We start from the raw sequence: 21,862 nt of genomic DNA, 5'->3' as shown, positions 1-21,862 counted from the left end.
GGCAGATGAGATGTCTAGCATTAATAAGAAACTGCTTGCTTATTGTCAATAGCACAATTCATATCATTCTGTAGACTAATCAGTGCAGTTTCACAACATACAGACTGCATTGGATCAAGTAAATTATTCTGTGAAACAAAAGTAAAATACCTGTTTGGAAACGGCCTTTTCAATCACTTTGCCTACAAATTGCATGTTAGACACAGGTATATTCTTAAACTATCTTTGTCCAGAGTAGACTTCTTGAAAAATGGTGTTATAATGGACGATTCCAAGACTCTGGGAAAACACCAGCAGACATTGACATATTCAGGATACGTGAAAGTACTGGGAGTAAAACAGAAAAATGCTTCTTAACCAGCCTTGTAGGTATGGGATCCAAAGTGCAAGATTTGAGAACAAATCATACATTGTAAGACATTCTCACTCATACATGTAGTATCAAATTTATCAAGGGTTGAATCAAGTTTACATGTATTTGCTCACATACATTGTAACTTTCATAAGCATTATATTCTTTATCATAAAAATGTGCTTAAGATGTCTAAATTTCAGGATGCAATATCAAATATTTTCAGTTAACTTGATTAGTGAGATACACATCCTGTTCTTAATAAAGAACAAGTGGAATGCCTCTGGCGGGCTCACCTGCATCACGCGATTCAATATAGCAGCAGTGCTGACTTTGACAACTACTATAACTCGCACAAGATGTTCAGTGATACTTGGTTGCTCTTATGTCCATGTTTTATGAACTAGACCAATACACTTTAATACAGATACAAGTATGATGGTAATTCAACAAATACCCCCAACATGGCCAAAGTTCATTCACCTTACATGACCCTTGACCTTGATCATGTGAACTGAAACTCGCACAGGATGTTCAGTGATACTTGATTGCTCTTATGTCGAAGTTTCATGAGTCAGATCCATAGACTTTCAAAGTTATGATAGTAATTTAACAGGTACCCCCATTATGGCCAAAGTTCATTGACCTTTGACCTTGGTCATGTGACCTGATACTTGATTAACCTTAAGTGCAAGTTAACTAGGTCCAAGTTATGATGACATTTCAACAAGTGGAGCGCCTCTGGCAGTCTCACCTGCAGTAGCACTGCTAACTGTGAAAACTACTAAAAAATAATTATTCACAAAAAACACCATTCATATCATGATACAATACTATGTTCACTGACAATAAATGACATTTGACATTGATCATGCAACCTAAGACTTGTCAGAGATACTTGTGTACGAGTAGAAATAATATATGATTTAAAATAAGAAACATTAGTTGAACTGTAATCGAAAGAGTTCACGAACCCAATACTACTTTGTTTATGTCCACTTGTTCACTACTCACACTCACAAGGTTTCTTCCATGAAAATGACCATTACGGACTCAAGGTTTCTTCTTAGGTGGTCTGTCTTTGACAGATCACCTCTTAATTTTCGTCAGAATTTTTCTCATTTTTATTTTTTTTATTTATTTTTAACGATTTTCTTGTCGCCAAATTATCTCAAAATGGTCTTGGTCAATTTCATTGAATTTCATGTCATCTATAGGATCTGTCATGGACACGTCAAAATAAGCTTTTCAAGGTCATTAGGTCATGATGACGTCATCTAGGCGCCATTTTGTAAAATTCTTCATTTGGTCATATCTTCATTATCAATTATCAAAAATTAATAATATTTACATGACATTAACGTCAGGTCAAAGGTCAACTGTAAATATCATCAAAGGTCATGTGAAGGTCATGATGCACGCGTACGCGCACATCAAAATTTTAAAATGCTCAAAATCACTTTTTGACCAAAGAAGAGTATGTTTCAGGTCATTCTAAGCATTTTAAAATTTTGCGCGTGCATGCATGCGCGCGTTTCCGCATGTAACGCCTTAACGCAACGCAAAAACACCGTTTCTTATACATCATTGCTTTGATAATAAAATTTTAAACAATTTGATACCTTGATCAACCTCCTACGACCATTAATAACGAAATAAACACCCGTTAAAGTTTTCAGCACGTGTGAGCGCGAGCTCTCACTATAGGCCATATATGGGCAAAAACATGCCAATTGAAAATTCACTGTAGCTCTTTAAATAGTCCATTGACCCCCAATTTTTTTTTCATATATCGATAGAGTATGAGTTGTAGATTTGGTTTCATGTCATCAATGTCCCTAAAATTATATCATGACGTCATCGAAATGGCGCCTAAACTAAAAATTTCATTTGTTCAAAAATGACATCATCAAATTTATGCAAATTTGGTTGTAACTTCTCGAATATAGATCGTTTTTCGCCCAGATTTTGATATGTAGTACGGTAGTTTAGAATGTACTCTTTCTCCTTAGTTAACATGAATTTTCGTTTTGAGAAACGCATCATTGCGTAAAACAGCAATGAATAGAGGCATGTCATATTTCCTTATTTTGTGTATAATGTCTATGGGAAATGACTTTTTGTCAAAACTAGATTCGACATTCCTCTATTTCGTGAGCCATATCTCCATTTTTTTCTTCTCAGTTTTCTCTGAGCTTTTAAAATGTTGTAGCTGAGATTCTAAGCTTTCGGTAGTGTGCCCTCCATTTTTTGATCAGATGCCGGGATCATGCCCGTTTTTCACTTGCAAAATTGGACTTGTAATTCTCAAAATTGCTTTCGTGTATTCTCTATGGGGGAATATTGTGGCTCAATGGATAACGCATTTGACTTGCTTCTAAAGGGCGCAGGTTCGAGTCCTGGGGTAAAAAAGATTTTTTTCCCATTTTTTTTTCTTTTTACCACCTCGTACATGATCCTTCATGATAATTTAATGGTATAAAAGTTAAAATTTAGCAAGATAAAACAGATTTTAATTACTTTTTTTCATATCACGTGTATTGTCATACATCAAAGAGACCCTTTTCACAGTGCTTTATCATCTCCCATCTTTCACAAGTATTCCATTCATAATGAGCATTGCGTTGCCATCATGAAGATCATATTGATATGCATGAACATGGTAATATTAATCACGATGGCGAGAATAAAGACAGACCACCTAATTCGTCCGCATGACGAATTAAAATCTAGTTTATACTTGGTTCTCTCTTCGTCTCTCCCAGTCTCTCTCTCCCACTTTCACTCACTGTGGTCTTTCTAAACACACCCATTTCCTTCTTATCCAGAAATGGTATGAGTCAACTGGTCCAGGCATATAGAAACTACATCAAGTCCAGAGTACAAATACAGAGTACAAAATATATATTAGAGATAGATTTTGGGGCTATTGAGCTACCGCTCCACCCCGCATAAAATCACAGTTTGTTCTCCTGGCCCAACCCATGGCCGTAAACAAAGGAGTCCTATAGCTTTCACATATGTTATTCACATTTCTTCATTTGTATACTTCTCATCAATATTCCTTTTGTGCTTCATTATTACATCCTTTCTACCATCAAGAAAGGGTGAATAAATTATATCGGAGCTGAATATTCATCGCCTTCTTGACATCTTTCTTCGTTTGTTAAGACTGGCCTCGATACGCCATCAAAAGCTAGCATAACTACAAAAATATATATTATCAATCATCATAAAATATACAGTGTTACACTTGATTACCCCTATATTCATTCATAAATTATATCTGGGTCATTCAATGCCAATTCACCCAATGAATGTGCAATTTTGCACCCGACCCTCTCAGAATTTGTTATAATTTGGTACACATAAAATTCACCATGGCCTAAGCACAAAACAAAAAAAATAGTCAAATTGGTCTGTTGGTTCTCGCGCTACGGCCCGCCCTTTTCTCCTAATTTTGACAAAAATGGACGTGACCTTCAACTTTCAATGACGATTGCGTCGTAACGTGTTGACCAATTTTCACGAAACTGGTACCAATCAAAAGGAAATTCAGAGAGGAATCCAAAATATGCATTGACCCTAAATGACCTTTGACCTTGGTCATGTCACCTAACACTCAAGCAGGATGTTCAGTAATACTTGATTAAACTTATGGCCAAGTTTCATTAACTAGGTCCATACACTTTCTAAGTTATGCTGTCATTTCAAAAACTTAACCTTCGGTTAGGATTTGGTGTTGACGCCGCCGCCGTTGGAAAAGCGGCGCCTATAGTCTCACTCTGCTATGCAAGTGAGACAAAAACTTAACCTTACACTGTAGCTTAAGATTTTGATGTTGATTCCCCCAACATGGTCTAAGTTCATTGACCATAAATTACCTTTGACCTTGGTCATGTGACATGAAACTCTAATAGGATGTTCAGTAATACTTGATTAACCTTATGGCCAAGTTTCATGTACTAGGTCAGCCGTCGGGAAAGCGGCGCCTCTAATAGTCTCACTCTGCTGCGCAGGTGAGACAAAAGTGAATTTTTTTTTTAGTGCTCTCCAGTGGAAATTTTTGAAGAGTACAACGGGAAATGGTCGCTCCAAATTGGGTGGCTGAATTTTCATGTTATACCGAGGTTTTCTACCTGCTAAGAAAGCATGAATACCTGCGAGCAAGCAACCAGGGGACAAACAGCTTGAAGTTCTTTCCGAGGGACCTGGTAAATGAGGATATATGCCTTACCAAAGGGCACTAGCGCACCATTTGGGAATCAAACCCAGGTCACCGGAATCTGAAATCCCCGTTCTGAGTTATTGCACCTCCCCCGTTTGTGTGCATTTTCTTTATCATTTTGGAAAATATTACCAAATTTTTTTCAAAATGGGGGGGGGGGTCTGTAGTAGTGAGCTATTTCCCTTCCCCCACCAAAAACTATATTGTGATGTCATCCAAACATGCTACGGTGGATTTGACGTTAACGTTAACTATAGTAGGCTATTTGGAGCATTATATTCTCTTGAACATGATACCAAAATCATCGAATTCGGATATCGGGATAATGTCAGAAATGTGTTAAACATTGTTTTTTCCATCAAAACCATTGTGTGAATGCTGTGAAAAAGGTGAAATAGCCCTTGCTGCAGTCACCCTTGTACTACATGTATACTCTATACTCTATACACCTGTAAATTGTACACAATTACACAATTCAGCCTTATGGCTGCGAATGTGCAATAACAATGAAACCTTTTCAATAAAAACAAAAATAAACAAGTGGAATGCCTCTGGCCGTCTCACCTGCATCACGCGATTCAACATCGCAGCAGTGCTGACTTTGAAAACTACTACAACTCGCACAAGATGTTCAGTGATACTTGGTTACTCTTATTTCCACGTTTTATGAACTAGACCAATACACTTTACAGAGATAGGATGGTAATTCAACAAATACCCCCAATGTGGCCAAAGTTCATTGACCTCACATGAAATTTGACCTTGATCATGTGACCGGAAACTTGCACAGGATATTCAGCGATACTTGATTACTCTTATGTCCAAGTTTCAAAAGTCAGATCAATAAACTTGCGAAGTTATGATGGTAATTCAACAGATACCCCCATTATGGCCAAAGTTCATTGACCTTTGACCTTGGTCATGTGACCTAAAGTGCGCACAGGATGTTCAGTGATACTTGATTACTCTTATGTCCAAGTTTTATGAACTAGACCAACATACTTTCAAAGTTATGATGGTAATTCAACAAATAACCCCAATTCGGCCAAAGTTCATTGACCCTAAATGACCTTTTACCTTGATCATGTGACCTGAACCTTGCACAGGATGTTCAGCGATACTTGATTACTATTATGTCCAAGTTTCATGAATCAGATCCAAAAACTTTTTAAGTTTTGATTGTAATTCAACAGATACCCCCAAATCGGCCAAAGTCCATTGACCCTAAATGACCTTTGAACTTGGTCATGTGATGTGAAACTCATGCAGGATGTTTGGTGATACTTGATTAACCTTATGTCTAAGTTTATTGAACTAGGTCCATATATTTTCTAAGTTATGATGACATTTCAAAAACTTAACCTCAGGTTAAGATTTTGATGTTGATTCCCCCAACGTGGTCTAAGTTCATTGACCCTAAATGACCTTTGACCTTGGTCATGTGACATGAAACTCTAATAGGATGTTCAGTAATACTTGATTAACCTTATGGCCAAGTTTCATGAACTAGGTCCATATACTTTCTAAGTTATGTCATTTCAAAAACTTAACCTTAGGTTAAGATTTGATGTTGACGCCGTCGCCGTCGGAAAAGCGGCGCCTATAGTCTCACTCTGCTATGCAGGTGAGACAAAAACCTTGTTCATTCAATGAGTGCGTGGGCGATGCGTCAGGGTAAAAAAATAAAAGGGAACGACGAGCGATTCCGCCCTCGTGTGCCATGGAATCGCTCTCGCAACTGCCTAAAACTGCCAAGTACCTAGCAACTCCCAACATGAAATAGGGGTTTTAGTCACACGACATTTCTCGTTGACCGCAAACGGTCTCCACGCACAGTAAATGAGAGCCAATTCACTTTGTACTCATTCACGAGCGGTCTGCTTTTGGCATACAATTTGTGAATGAGCTGAGAAAAACATAGTAGTGCCATGTTGTTTTATAAGGCACATTGCATCATTCTGATTGGTCAAATCCTCTCATAAATATCAAGGAACTTATGAATAAATAAATATTTTCCTTTATATTGTCCTCTGGGAACGAACACACCATATTTTTACAACACAAAAATCTACCAGTGGGGCTGTACTAGACATCTTCAGAAGTGTATTTTTGTCAATAAAAGGCATAAAACGGCAAAAGGAGAAATCATAACAATGTCTTTGAAATATTAAACTTCCAAGGTCAAAGACAAGACCAAGATCACCAAACTTCCCTTTATATCAATATTCAGTTGATATAATCGATATTAAATAGGGAAAGAAAGTTGGAAACTACATTCACAGCATTCACACTAAAATAATTATAATTTCATATTCATAAATCAAGTTCAAGGTCATAATGCAGATGAATTTTCATCTGCATTAACATTCCTGTAGAATTGACACTAGGGGAGGAAATGTAATGAAATTATGTCATGTTCAAGGTTATAACATTTGAATTTCCCACCAATGGTTGAAAAAAATATACATGTATACTGCTAAATGACAGTATAAAGCTCAATCTGCATTAAAATTACTGTTGAACTGGCACTAGAGGGAAAATGTTAAAAACTAGAGATGCTTGGCAAGTAGCACAGCCGAGCACATGTATCCGCCGAATCCATCACGTCATCTGCCATTGCGATATATAGAGCTCACACAGAAATTTGACAAATAAATACAATTATCATGGCGACAATGACAATGACTTCAGGAGAACAACATCCTCCTCAGCCTTGGTCTCCACCCTTGGATGGAACAGCCTCCACACTCGTCGGCTCTTAGCACAATGCTCCCTTTTCCACCGGATGCACCATCAACTGGTTCGCGTGCCTTTGCCACAGGTCATTTCTCCAGCAACCTACTTTGGTAGGCACGACCATATAGCTAAATATGCCATACCCAAATCTACAATAGACACATACAAATATGCAATGTTCCCTAGGACAGTAAGGATATGGAACAGATTACCAGGACATGTCATTCTCCATGAAAACCCAATTACGTTCAGAGAGGCTGCACTACCTATCATCAGCATGATGCAGCCTCCTGTTGGGTCCCACATAAAAACATGCATTGGTCCATTTATAGCATGAGGGACCCAACAGGAGGCTGCATCATGCTGATGATAGGTAGTGCAGCCTCTCTCTGAACATAATATGTGAGCCAACCCAAATCCTGCACCTTGTCACCTCCATTGGCACATGACATTATTGACATCCCAGTATAGCTTCCAAGGAGCTGCGTTTTGGGATTATTGCGACAAGTAACAAGTAATGACCCTGCCCACATTTTGCCTGTGGGTACCAAATTTGATGACAAAATTATGACGTAGCAGCGTGACTCTGCAGAACCCAAAGTATTGTCCAGTATCATCTGTTGGGGAATACAATTATAGAGTACCGGTAATCTGGATATATTTTGTAAACCTAAGACCCCCCACCAAAAATGATAGGCATCTTCGCTTAACCATTGCTTATGTGTGCCAACTGTTATGACAAACTGGAAAAAAGCAGGAGTTTATAGGTTTTACCGAATTTTCCACAAAAATATAGTTACCATGGCAACCATGACTCCACCCTCTCAAAAATCACCTGTGGCTTTGCTTTACCACATGAACCTTCATGACAAATTTGAAGATAATTGGAGAAGAAATGCAGCCAGTAGAGCACTCACATGGAAATCTCTGCCATTTCCACAAAAACGCTTGTTACCTCGTCAATTTCTCTACCCATACCAAAATCAATAGGTGGCATTGCTTAATGGACCTTCATGCCACATTTGAAGATGATCGGAGAAGAAATGCAACTGGTACAGCGCTCACAAGGACATCTCTGCTATTTCCACAAAAACTTGTTACCATAGAAATGATGTCTCCTCCCACACTAAAATCAATAGGCGCCTTTGCTTTACCATAATGGACCTTCTTGCCACAATTGAAGATGATCAGAGAAATAATGCAGCTGGTAGAGCGCTCACAAGGACATCTCTGCTATTCCACAAAAATTCTTGTTACCATGGCAATGATGCCTCTGCCCACACCAAAATCAATAGGCGGCTTCGCTTTACCATAATGGACCTTCATGCCACATTCAAAGATGATCAGAGAAGAAATGCAGCTGGTTGAGCACTCACAAGGACATCTCTGCAATTTCCACAAAAACTATGGTTACCATGGCAACAATAACTCCGCCCACACCAAAATCAATAGGCGGCGCGACGAGGCCAAATCCATTGTATCCTCCGAACTCTGTCCGGGGGAAACAATTACAAAACAAATTCATCAAGGAAATTATCTTCATGATGCTATTTTGATGCCAACTAAATTATCTATCATAATCACCTTCACTTGGTAAAAAGAGAGGGGAGTAATTGTTATTTTGCATAATTAATTAAAATTGATTAGAAGAAATTATTTACACATTTTAAGAAGAAAAAGTAGAGTTATATGATTGATTACACATCAATTAAACTTCCTTTCACCTTTCCGTCACTGGTTCACTGCTACCATCCTGCCTGTGGAGAATCTACAGGTAGGACTATGGTATGCCAATGCTGTATTGAGCACACACTTTAACCCTTTGCGTGCGGACCCGCGAATCCCGATACCTCTCCCTGCGGCGGAGCCGTTTTAGTACATTGCTGGTATTTGGATCTGTGGCGGTGTTTTCCCAATCAATTGCTAATTGCACCAAACTGATGTATTTTCAGGATTTTTAGTAAATGTAATGATGAAAGATCAGACATTTTTCTTTCTAGAAATAAAGGTTTCACTTCTCAAATCAACAGAATAGTTAATTATATAGTAAAGAGGTGTTGGAGTCGGAAGGAGACGTCAGTCCACCCCCCCCCCCCCTTCATGAAACATTCAAAAAAGCCAAGTCCATAAATTTATGATTTTTTTTTTTGGGGGGGCGGATCACTCCCTCCCACATTCAGTTCAACCCCTCCATTATCAAAAACGCTCAGCGGCCACGGTTATTTATACATCTTTTTGAAATATTTTGGTGTTGATGCTCACCAGAGTAAGTGCCCGAAGGAATGTTTGCCGATCTTTATATACATGTAGATCCTTTTATACTACGCTATTCGACGGAAAAAAGAAAAGGCAAAAAAGAAGTAAGAAACTGACGAAAAAGTAGGAAAATTGATAACATTTTTCAGGGGGGTAGGTGGAAGATTGAGAGGGGTTTGTCGGGACACGCCAAACAAATGTGTTTTTTTAGGTGGATGCCTCACTGTAAATTCTCACTCTATTTCCTCAAATTCCGGTGAGGAAACTTTTGATTCATTATTATTTTTAGCATTTGAACTGATTATGCTTTTGTCGAATTTTCAGTGCAAAAAAAAATTCACCTGGCAGAGAATGAGAGAATGGGATGGAGAGCTTCCAAAACCTTAAAAGACAAATTCATTCTATAAAATGACGTGAATTACAAATTGAGGTGGGGGACTAGTAATCTATAATTCTTTATAAGTAAATATTCATGCAATAGCAAAAGCGCACATAATTGTTCACATTATACCTTTTTGGTATGTTTCCTCTTTTTCTCCTCTCATCCTTTCTGTCGTTTTACATGTATCTCGATTTGCATTTTCTATTCTTTTTCTGAATCCCACCTGCATCTTCTTCCATCCCTATGTGTATCATCACCCAGGGGAATTGTATCTTTATTTTTTTTTTTTTATAAAGTATTGTCATGATCAAGAAGAAAACATTCTTGCCATTTCATAAGCGTTTTGTCAAAAATGAGTAGACATTTACATTGTTTAAATGTTACTGTCATAATATGAAAAGCAGTATTCCTAAGAGCTTTTTGTACTGCTAAATACGAAAAGCAGTAGGTCATCCTGACGAAATCACTAATCTTCATTTTATTCAGGGCGTTGGCTTATTTATTCCCTGCTCTTTTTATAAGAGATTTGTTTGAGCGTCCGCCATGACTTTCTTTTGTTTGGGGAGTGCCGAGATAAAAAAAACTACAAGGACGTTTTCATTTTCGAAAGAGTAGAGGATAAACGGTGTTCTAAATTGCTTTATTTTCTGTTTATTTCCTTTGAAATATAAAGAAGACAAAAATAATAGCAATAAGATGAGAGAACGAAAGAAAGCGGGGGGGGGGGGGGGTTCAAAGTGCACCAGGGGCCCGTTTTATAGAAAATTTGGTTACAAATTTTCAATGACACTGGAAAGCTACTGAGATCATTCTATCTGACTGGCGGGTGGTATTTCTTTTTATTATTGCGCATTTGTCTATATAAAGTGTATATGTATTTATAAGACGGCACCAAAGGATTTTTTTTTCGTTTTCCCTTTCTCTGGTTTCTAACCTGTAACTGAGTGTATTATCTACCGCTTTCATTCCCTTTCCTATATCTATCTTATATCTATATCCCCTTCCGTCTACACCTTTTATTCTTTTAGTTCTTCTCATTTAAATTATATCTGTATCGTTTCCTTCTCCCCAATTCGGATTACGAGGTATTATACCTGCCCCATCCCCCTGTATCCATTCTCTCTGATTTTTTCTTCTCAGTACCTGTCATTTTACATTACATCTAACTCCCCCCCCCCTTCTCTCTCTCTTCATCAGAAATTGTTCCGAAAGTATGCCTCGATTTTGCCAACTTGTATTGATTGGAAAATGTTGCATTTGTGAACCTCTCATCCTATTGCATCTTGGCCATCATGTCAAAAATTTAGGGGGGGGGGGTTCTCCCTGATTTTCAAATAAAGTCCCAAAAAAAACCCTTTTAAAACTACTATTTTAACTGTCATTTCACAATAAATTCTATATCATCTTCCATTTTCTATATCAATAACATGGGTAGATATCTATTGCAAAAGAAAATATGATGATAATGATCATCGTATAAAAATGCACTACTAGACTATTTTTTGTGAACTTGGGGCTTAGGGTTGTGGCAAGACAGAGGCCTCTATCTTTCACTAAAAGTCATTTTTTTAAAGATTTTTTCGTTAATTAGAAGTCTCATTTAATTTGATTTTCCACGCAGCTATCTAATCGTAAAATAATTTTCTTTAATTTAATAATTTTTGATAAGTTTGTGGACCAGTATTGGATTAGCAATATCCTGAAATTATTTCAAAGAGTTACATGAGTAAATGTGACTAAAATTGTAAGTCTGAAATCATACCTCCTGAGTCTCTCCTTGTCACTTTCTATGTTTCTTTCTTTATCTTACTTTTCCCTCAAAAAGAGCCATGCTAGCAACTACTGAAAGTAAGAGAAATTATTTTTTCTTGAATAAATTATAACATCCGCTATCAAAAGTGTTTTTTATGTGTTCTTTCGACTCCTTGATTGCACAACCGAAAACACATGAAGTAATCATGGTAATAAATAAATCATTAAAACAAATCATAACAGTTAGAATTCATTTTTGTCTCTATTGTTTTATATTGTTTTAATCGTTCAATCTAATAGTAGAGAGGCGGTGGAGTTGGTAGGAAGTTTCAGTTCTCACCCCCTTCAGCAAACATGTACAAAAAATCCGAAGTCTATATAAATTTGTATTTGGCTGGTCCACTCCCTCCCACTATCAGCTCAACCCCTCAATTATCAAAAACGCTCAGCGGCCCCTGTGTTTTATGTAAGAAATCATATATTTTAGTTTTGATAGTAACCAGGGTAAGCGACCCAAATGTTTGTTTGCAGTAACGGGAACAATAACGGGTGGGTAGGATTTTTTTTCTACATGAATCTTTGCTATTCGCCGGTTAAAAAAAAAGAAATTGGCGAAAAAAAACAGAAAATCGGAGAGGAGACAAACAAGCAATATTAGAGTGCTGGTCAGAACATGTCTATCTGGAGGGGGGGGGGTACATGTAGGTCAAACAAGAATGATAATAAAAAGTCATCAGTTTGACAAGGGTCTGAGGACCGAGTTGCGACAAGCAAACATTGTAGCATTTTCTTTTTGTAATCTACATGTATAACCAAAAAATAAAGTCATGTTGTTATTTGTTTAAGTGGATATTCATGGAATTTTAGCAAAAGCGCACTTGTCTATTAACCCTTTTATCTTTGTCTCTCACTCTCTCTCATTCTCTGTGACATCTGAACATTTTTTTTTCTATTTCACTAAATGGTTCTTCTTTCATCCTTATATGCATCATCACGAAGGGCAAGCGCTTTTATGCAATTAATATGAATCACTGACGGATGTCATAAGCACCTACGAGTTGTTGGTAAATGAGACAAAGTTTGTTGTATTTAGTTCCGGTATGTTGGTCGAAATAAAAAGAAGTGTTCATAAAAGCTTTTTGTATTGCCAAGTACGAAAAGCATTCAATAAGTCATCCTCTGAAAACACTAATCTTCCTTTTGTTCGGGGTGTCGACCATCTGTATACTGCTCTTTTCGCAGGGATCGACACTAGCGGCGGTCCGACGGTCCCAGACCGGTAAAATCGCTGTCGGGCTGGTAGATTTTCAGAAATAAGAAGATTTACTGGTCCGACAGCGGCCTCGGTGCGTGCAAGACATCCCCCTCCCAAACCCTCCCGCGCGAAGCGCGGTAGCTATCGAAAATATCAATACCGACGAGCTTGAATTGCTGCTAAATGCACATTTTATGTCTATTTAGTGCTTCTCCGGTCACGCACCCGTAGCGGTTGCGTGAATTGCGATTGAAGCTGAAAGGCAAACTCTGATAACTTCAAAAAGTCAATGGAAACTAATTTTATACTTACAGTTTACAGATTTATTCACATCGATGACATCGATAAATGTATTCCATATATTTTCTAATGTCTAGATCGTTACGTTCTTAGAAAGTGCGATTAATTTTGTGACTGCTTGTTGCTTCTTAAGTCAGTGACCGACTGATCTATGGACCGCATGCGTAGCCCTTTGACTTGAGCTTGCGCCGCGCCACGCCCTTACTAAATTGTTCCGACTTTATTTGGAAGCCTAAAAAGAAAACTTCCGAGGCTTCCAAATAATGGGCATCGGTATTCATGAGACGGGGTTCCTAAATGATATAATTTGCATGTTTGTTTTGTTTTCAGATACTTACTGAAACCATGGACCTATTAGGTCAGTGAAGGGAAAATCACGCATATCTCCTTGACTGTTTTAGCAGGGAATTTTGCTTGGAACTTGGGGCATGTACACACATTTAGCAAAGTAAGTAGCAGTGAGTAGGTGCAGTATAGCATTTGGTAACTTGACTATTTGATTTCAGCAAGGAGATAGCTTGTACCATTTTACTGAGATAATTTTGGGCACATGCACAGCCACAGGTAACTCCCTCTCGGTGAGGAGAGAGCATGAGCGTATACAAGTAACTTTTGGTAAAGAAAGAGAAAGTTTGTCACTGAGAACGGACCATGCTGAGCATTCCTCAGCTGACCACAAGCATCCACTGTTTATCGAGGCCATATATGAGGGCTAAACAAACATTGGACACTGTTTGCACAATAAATTGGGAATTTACTCGGTATTAGTTGGTATACCGGTATTGAAGCAATTAGTAATACCGGTATTGAAAATATCAATAAAAAGCTTAAGTGACGTTATACAGACACAGCGCGCAGCAACATCATGGACATCTATTTATCAAGATTTGTTTTGTTTAGCCCTAGATCAGTAGGCCTAGAGGCGCATTGCCAATATGGGAGACTCTCTCCAATAAGGGAGACAATCTCCCATATTGGAGACTTGCTTTGCAAAAGAACAAAAGAAACAACATCAAAAGCATGATTTTTTCCACCCAATCTTTTGTCCCACTAAGGTCAGAAGCCCATTTGTTTTTTGTGTGGATGACATCAAAAATCCTTATAAAAACAAAAGTAGACGGTGGATTTTTAAAGTAGACGGTGGAAAGGGGTAATATTTCATGAGGAATCTGCTCATCACATTTTTATCTGCCGCCAAGGAAAATTCTTTTTAAGCAAATGTAAACAAAGAAAATTGGTCTCCCAAACTGGAGACTGTCTCTGAAATCACTCTAGGCGACACCGCAATACTTACCCGGGACTGGGACTCCACTCACGCGCATTTGGGCCGCCCTAGCTTAGAACTAAGCTTTGTTTCACGAAAAACTGAATATTCTTATAATTCAATAAATGTTACTAATTACATTAGTACTGTTAAATCGGTACTCACCGGTTCTTTTCTTGAATTTTCTGGAAATTTCCCACGCTTCTGGCTGCAATTCTGCGATAAATTCTGTCGCCATAGACAGCTACACATGCAACTTTATTTATAAATGGAGCGCCCCTTACGAGAGTCGCTAATGCCGCGGAAAAATTGTTAGGCATTTTGGCCTGTGGTCAAGGCGTTCTTCTGTTCTATTTTTTTTTATAGGTATGAGATCGAAATCACAGCGACTATTCACACTGTTCCATAATGATTCCGAAAGGAGGTGCAACACCCCCACCCACATGGGCGCAAATCCCAGGGGGACACTTCCCCCTAACCCAAAATAGTAGGGGGCACATTATCAAATGTCCCCCTACTATTTTTGTTCTTTTATATATGATGGAAAGAAATAGGCCTACATCATTTAAATCGAAGTAAAACATGTATTTTGGACGAACAACCTTCTTTTGGGGGTGATAAACCTTCCTTTTTTTTTTTTGTTAGTTTGTTTTTGTTTTTTTGCCTGTTTTCCAGCCCCTGGTCCCCTACCTTAGATTTCCGCCCTTGCCTCCCACTACTCTTGATATTGTTTGCGAATCTGTTTTGTAAATTAAAGGGGAATTTCACCCTGATAAAAAGATGATGAAAATATGAGAAAAATCATTTCAAAATATCGATGAAGGTGTTATTTGACAAAAAATGGAGTTGATAGAATTTAGAATGCTTGATTTATTGTGACGTCTATAACGAGCTTTTGCTCTATCCTAAATATAAAATGCCCAAATTTCCCATTTTTAATGGTCCGTAACGACCCACTTTTTTCTTTTTGATAACAAGTATGAAGTTATCTATTGATATACTAAATGTACCATAAAAATCATTATCATGTATTTCTTGACATTTCATTTACTTTTTTACCATAATAATAGCTGCTTGCAAAGGCCTACGCCGTCACAAAAAAAAATCTTACCTTTTAAAAAAAATTGGTGGGGGATGGATTTTCCTCGAACGCATACCAATTTTTTATTTTTTTTTCTGCTATTTTCATAATAAACTTTAAATGAATTCAACTTTGCACTACTTAATTTTTTCAAAGACAAAATAACAAAATTACATCTCGTCATCATCATCATCACCACTATCATTAGCATCACCATCATCACCACAACCGTCACCACAACCATCATCATCACCAAGATAATTTTCATCATCATCATCTTTCTTTTTTTTCCTTTATTTTTTCCCCATCCCTTCTTTTTTTTCTTCCACATTATGAAAGATTTCTGCCTAAATGAGACAGAAAATCGTGTACAACTCTTGAACGCACACACAGGTCACGGAGTGACCCTGAGTGCAAACAGCTGACTGTGTTACAACGTAGGGGTGATACATTTTCACAATAGGGGTGATCAAACTCACTGGAGGGACTTTAATTCACTTATAACAAAGAAATGTGTACTACAGTACTCCTGTTGAATGCTCTGATGAAAATTATATGAGTTTCACATTCATTTGAACGGGAGGACAAGATTATTGTATATATCGAGTGCATTATGCATAAATCATACTACCATTGCGACCCCTGCCCGGCCGATGGTTCAGGCATGACGATCCTGAGTGACGTCACCGATAGAGACCTCAAATGCCAGGAGAGCCTATTCGACAACTAACTTCATCTAAAAAACACGTATTGAAGATAACATCCAATGGGGAAATGGCTTTCATTTTCATGAAATATACATTCCGTTCCTCAATAAATTTTTAACCCCGTCGTTAACTGCCCATTCATTCTCGAGCAATGGGGGAATGAATACAGAGTGTCTCAAAGTTTGTGTGAAAAAAGGTGCATTTTCCATAGAACTTCTGCCAAAAAGCAATGCGTAAGGGAAAGATTAGCCCCAAAACACGAATAGATGAGTTAATCAAATGGAATGAATCATGAAAATCAGTGAAATATACTTTCTCCTGTACTCATTACTGAATACCCCGACTTGATACGATTAATTTTCCCCCCTCTCCATCAACTTTTAAGAAAAAGGGTGCATATTTTCATAAAAATATCATGTGTTATATCGACGGACGCCCGTGCGTACGAGCAGGAGGAAGCCAAATGTCTCGTATTTTTCATAATGTATTCCTCCTTTTTTTTTTAGAGCGGCACACCGTCACGCTCCCTCAGTGATTATCCGCCTCTATATGCTTGGTGTTGTATAAATTGGCGGATACCTCATAAAATGAAATAAAAGAGAAAATAAGGAAAGGGAAAAAGTAAGAAGAAAAAGAAGATGAGAAGGAAAAGAGAAAGCCAAACAAATGAGACATGTCAAAATTTCGTAATAAAGTCTTCTACGTCAGTTTAATAATGATGTTTTCATTGAAATGAGAACAAAAAAAGAATTGAAACCATAGGCGGCGGAAGCGGGGGGGGGGGGGACGTTCCCCCCTAAATTTGTTGTTGACCTTTTTTTTTTTTTTTGCTTGTCAAAATTTTTTGGGTTGTCCCCTCCTAAAATTTGGGGCTTCCGCCGCCAATGATTGAAACAATGAGGTAAAAAGGACTACATCATAGTGTAAAGAAATAGAGGGAAGCTTTTTTTTTTTTTTGCTTGTCAATTTATTTTCCTACGTCCCCCCCTAAAATGTTTGGGTTGAGAGCCTTTTTTTTTTTTTTTGCTTGTCAAAATTTTTTGGGTTGTCCCCTCCTAAAATTTGGGGCTTCCGCCGCCAATGATTGAAACAATGAGGTAAAAAGGACTACATCATAGTGTAAAGAAATAGAGGGAAGCTCCGAGACAATAAAAAGGTTGAAAAAGAAAAAAATATGAAAACACAAAGCTCTCACAACATGAGCATAATAACAAATTGGGAATAAGCGAGGACAAATAGCTGAGGGACCCCCCCCCCCCCAACTCTCTCTCTCTAGTTATCTATCTATCTATCCAACTCGATTATATAAGAGAAGAATTTACTAATCAAAATATTATGAGCAAAAAGCACGAGCTGATATTTTTTATGAATATTCAAAACTGATAGAGAGACGCAATCGAATTATTCGATTGCGACAAAATTGATGATCTGAGAATTTAGTGTTTTTAGGAATTCATTAAAAGCATAAAGTTGATCAATTAACATTAAAATATGGCAGGCGCAACGCATGAGCTAAAGCTTTATAGGCCTACACCGATAAAAAAATTTAAGTATTTTTGGTAATCATGAAAAAGATTGATATTTCATGAAAGAAAGCTCAAATCCCGAGGAGGAATATTTTTATGAATTGACTTAAAAAAAACTGTGGTAAGCCCCATTTAATATTTGATTATAAGTCGAATAAAACAGTAAAAGCTGAAAAACGTTCGCGTGATATTTGGCAACCCCCCCCCCAAAAAAAAAAGAAAATAAATAAATAAAAAATAAAAAAAAGTTTTTAACTATAATAATGATCGAAGGTAATTTTGTCTCGCGTAGAACTGGACAAATGAAAAAAAGATTGTCACTAAAAAAATGCAGGTAATTTTGACCCACGTAAAATTTGGCAAGCCCCCCCCCAAAAAAAAAAAGGAAAAAAGGTTTTAACAAGCAAAAAAAGGCTAAAAAGAGAAAGAAGAGACAAGAATATGAACGAAATATCCCCATTACAAATAATGCTGTGATCATCATAAGGGAGGGGTCGCATAACTAGTATGAACAACGTATTTAATTCCAAAATATTTACTACAAATCTCAATAGGGGGATCGGGCACAAATGCTCACCCCCCGGGGGGGGGCACTCAGTATATAATGCATAGTGGGTATGTGCCGCGGAGGGGACCCCCATTTTTACACCCAAATTTCCGTTCCAAGGCATAGCATTTTTGTCTTATTGAGAAAAAAAAACAAAGAAAGCCGCTCCAAGGCATAGCATTTTGTTCTTATCGAGAAAAAAGAAGAAAGAAATCCGCTCCAGAGCTTCGCATATTTTTCGTTACGCCGTTCCGGTTGCATTGATCTGCTGCAATTTTGGTGAAAAGCGGCCGCCGAGCGCTGTCCGACCATCGTCTCTGCCCGAGCGCACCCGGCGGAGGCCGCGCTAGCTGCATCATGCACGCATGCCCGTTCCATAGGGGTGCATACGCACGTACTCACACGCTGGCGATCCGTTCCAAGGACCCCCGTTTTCACAAAATTGTAGTTCAGAAGCCCGTTCCGAGGACCCTCCTTTTTACAATAAGCCCGCTCCAAGGCCCCCGTTTTTTGTCTCGCCCGCGGCACACCTCTACCACTTTTTTGGTCGAGTGCCCCCCCCCCCCCCCCCGATCCGCCACTGATTCCAATCAATGACATTTATCTGCAATACTGATACTTTGAAATCAAGATACTGAAGATTGATACGCTTTACATAAATTATGAACGTCTGACAAAAAGATAATCTACCGATCACCTGACCGATCAGCTGACCAGTTCGCGTATCACTTCGGAGTTGATCACTCGTCGCAGCTGTGTGGAACGCTCACCGAAAATCAACAAAAAGGGCCTGAAATGTAAGTTTAATACTATAGTAATTCATTTTAATTTCAACTCATTTTTTTAAGTATTGAAAGTCTTCCCACCAAATGAAAGTCATATCGCATAACTCCAATTTGTATTAAGGCGTACATTTACCAAAGTCTTGGGTTTGAAATCAGAACTGAATTGTCTAACCCATAATTTTGGGTAATGTCGCCTATGAGGTCCATACATGTTAATGTTTGGACCTCATTGGTACTAGTAGGAGTGTCTGACTCTGAAATTGGATACCCAAAATTCTTTACAAAAGTCTCTGATATTGGAGATAATCTCTCTCATGGGAGACAGTCTCCAATATTGGCCGTGCGCCTCTACTGTAACAGGAATACCGGTAGACCTAATTAAATTCTAGGAAAATTCTAATTTTCAGACCACGTCCACTGATCAACCCGGATACGGTACTGCTCGATTTTGCTCATGTGCAATTTAAATACTGATACACGAAAACGTGAGAACCATGATTTACACGTGTGCATAAGAATCGCACGCGCCGACCTGCTCGTACAATGTGTAAGTAGCGTTAGCCCTACTTACGACGGTGCTCCTCTAAAAACGGGTGTTACTTACCGTATTCCCTCTTAGTTTTACAGGTTAGTTTGAAAACCCCTCTTAGTTAAATGTTACCACACCGATAAATAACATTTAGGAGATTTATAAAGGCTAGCATGCATTGGCTTGCTGCATCATCAAATGCTTACCATTCCGGGAAAAAATCTTGACTTGTTCGCACCAAACGGGTAGTAGGCCTAGAAATGTATGGCCATGGGGTATGTCTACGAGACCGGTCCTAAGTTAATTGCGATCGGTCCACCTGGCCGCGCCCCGCCCCTCTTAGATTCTCTATCCTACGGCCCGCGTTTGCACGTGATACGGTATAGGCCTATAATTGTTTGGTTCGGGTTTGGTTATACCTATACCGTTAATGATTATAAAAAGTGCTTCGCATTCGTATAATTTCAGGGGCGTAGATAGCGGGGGGATGGGGGGGATGCATCCCCCCAGAATTTTAGGTGGGGGGATGGTGTGTACAATCATCCCCCCAGGTTTCTGTGGGGGAAGAAGCAAAACTATACAGTAATAAAGCAATGAATGCTAGTTAAAATCAATAATAATAGCAGTAATAATCATAACGTACAGCAATGACAAACATGATCAAAATTGGACTTTTATTCAGAGTCAATCATCTTATATGCATTTACAACTTGCAAGTTTTAAGTAATAACAACTGTCTTGCGTCGTCATATACATTTAAGGATCGTTATTCAGAGTTTCACCAAGTACATTTCCTTATAATAATTATGTATTTGCAAAGGAGATAAGTTCAAAATATTTCATTACAGATTTAAGAAAGTGTCGCTTAATCACTCCCTTTCAGAGCAATTGCTTTCATAACACATTAACACTGTTCAAACGAATTAATAAGAAATTACCTATACACATACACTGACCCTTTTCCCTGCTGGCCATGTCCTCAACCCCTACTTTGCAAAGGAAAGGTGAAAATTTTCAGTCTCTAAGTAGCGAATTAGTAAATGAATGATTTTGGACTGAAAGTGCAAATTTTGGATGGCCTCAGTGATATCCGAGGTTTTTTCACTCAATAATCACTCTTTCATATATTCACTCCTTAAAGAGGGACTATTTCACTAATTTTTTCAGAGTACTTTGCGCTTTTCAAAGAAGGTAGAATCATCCAATATATAGACATGCCTTAATTCACGAAGGCAGATTGAATCAATCCATGGATAAGATTAATTTATGGTCTAAGATCACAGAACAAGCCTAACTCGACCCTCAGCGTGTTCATTGTCGGACCTTTGACAAAAAACATAATCATCTCGCGCATTTACGCGATAAAAATTTTTCTAATTTCTAGACAAGATTCAATTCAACCTTGTGAATTTCGGTCAATGTAATGACGTGAAATTGTCCAAGCATGTCTATATATATATATATATATATATATATATATATATAAAGTATGACCCAGCTAGGGATCATCCCCCTCCCCCCCAGGTCTAAGGACCTGTCTACGCCACTGCATAATTATTTGTTGAGTTGAAATACCGTATGTATCGTCTGAAGTTCAGACGATACATTTTTCAAATCACGTACTCTGAACTGCAAAACGTCATTAACAGGTCCCTAACTAAGCTTTTCGATCAGGGGCGCGGCCGGCCCGTTGCAGAAAGAGTTGCAATCGATCGCAAGTCTAAAAATCATGCGCAAGTCCCAAATGCGCGTTGTTGATTGGTCGAAAATGAAATTGCGCATGAAGACCCCGTACTGTCATGACTGTAAGGGGTCTGGGGCAACCGCGTAGCCAGGATTTCATTTTGGAGGGGGCGGTAAATGCCAACACTTACAGAGCGCCCTTCGCGCGCTCCCTAGGGGGTGGGTGCAGGGAGGGGGGTTTCCCCCTCCGCGCGAAGCGCGAAGCTTTTAGTGTTTCATAAATTAAAATGAAAAGGAGCCGTTTCTCCTAGCTATCTCTAGTACCTCCAATTCGGTTGACTATATTGCGATTTTGAACCTTGTTTTCAAAAGTGATTGTGAACGCACAAAAGTGGTATACAATGGAGGAAATTAAAATGATAATAACTCCGCGCGAAGCGCGGAAGCTTAAGTGTTTTATCAATTTTTCTTGCCATAAA

At 38.4% G+C, this 21,862-nt stretch overlaps 1 protein-coding gene across 1 annotated transcript in view; it reads right to left on the bottom strand.

Moving 5' to 3' along the window:
• LOC121410322 (sorting nexin-5-like) overlaps positions 1–20,024 on the bottom strand; it is a 51,817-nt gene extending 31,793 nt beyond the window's left edge. Inside the window, exon 1 of the mRNA XM_041602332.1 lies at positions 19,907–20,024. Coding sequence (XP_041458266.1) covers positions 19,907–19,909 — 3 coding nt within the window. The 5' untranslated portion in view covers positions 19,910–20,024. The remainder of the gene's footprint in view (positions 1–19,906) is intronic.
• Positions 20,025–21,862: the final 1,838 nt, after the last annotated feature.

The sequence above is a fragment of the Lytechinus variegatus genome, chromosome 3 (assembly GCF_018143015.1).
Source record: "Lytechinus variegatus isolate NC3 chromosome 3, Lvar_3.0, whole genome shotgun sequence".
In the NCBI taxonomy this organism is placed as follows: domain Eukaryota; kingdom Metazoa; phylum Echinodermata; class Echinoidea; order Temnopleuroida; family Toxopneustidae; genus Lytechinus; species Lytechinus variegatus.
The sequence above is the reverse complement of the archived record's forward strand: the minus strand, read 5'-3'. Positions and strand labels throughout refer to the sequence as shown.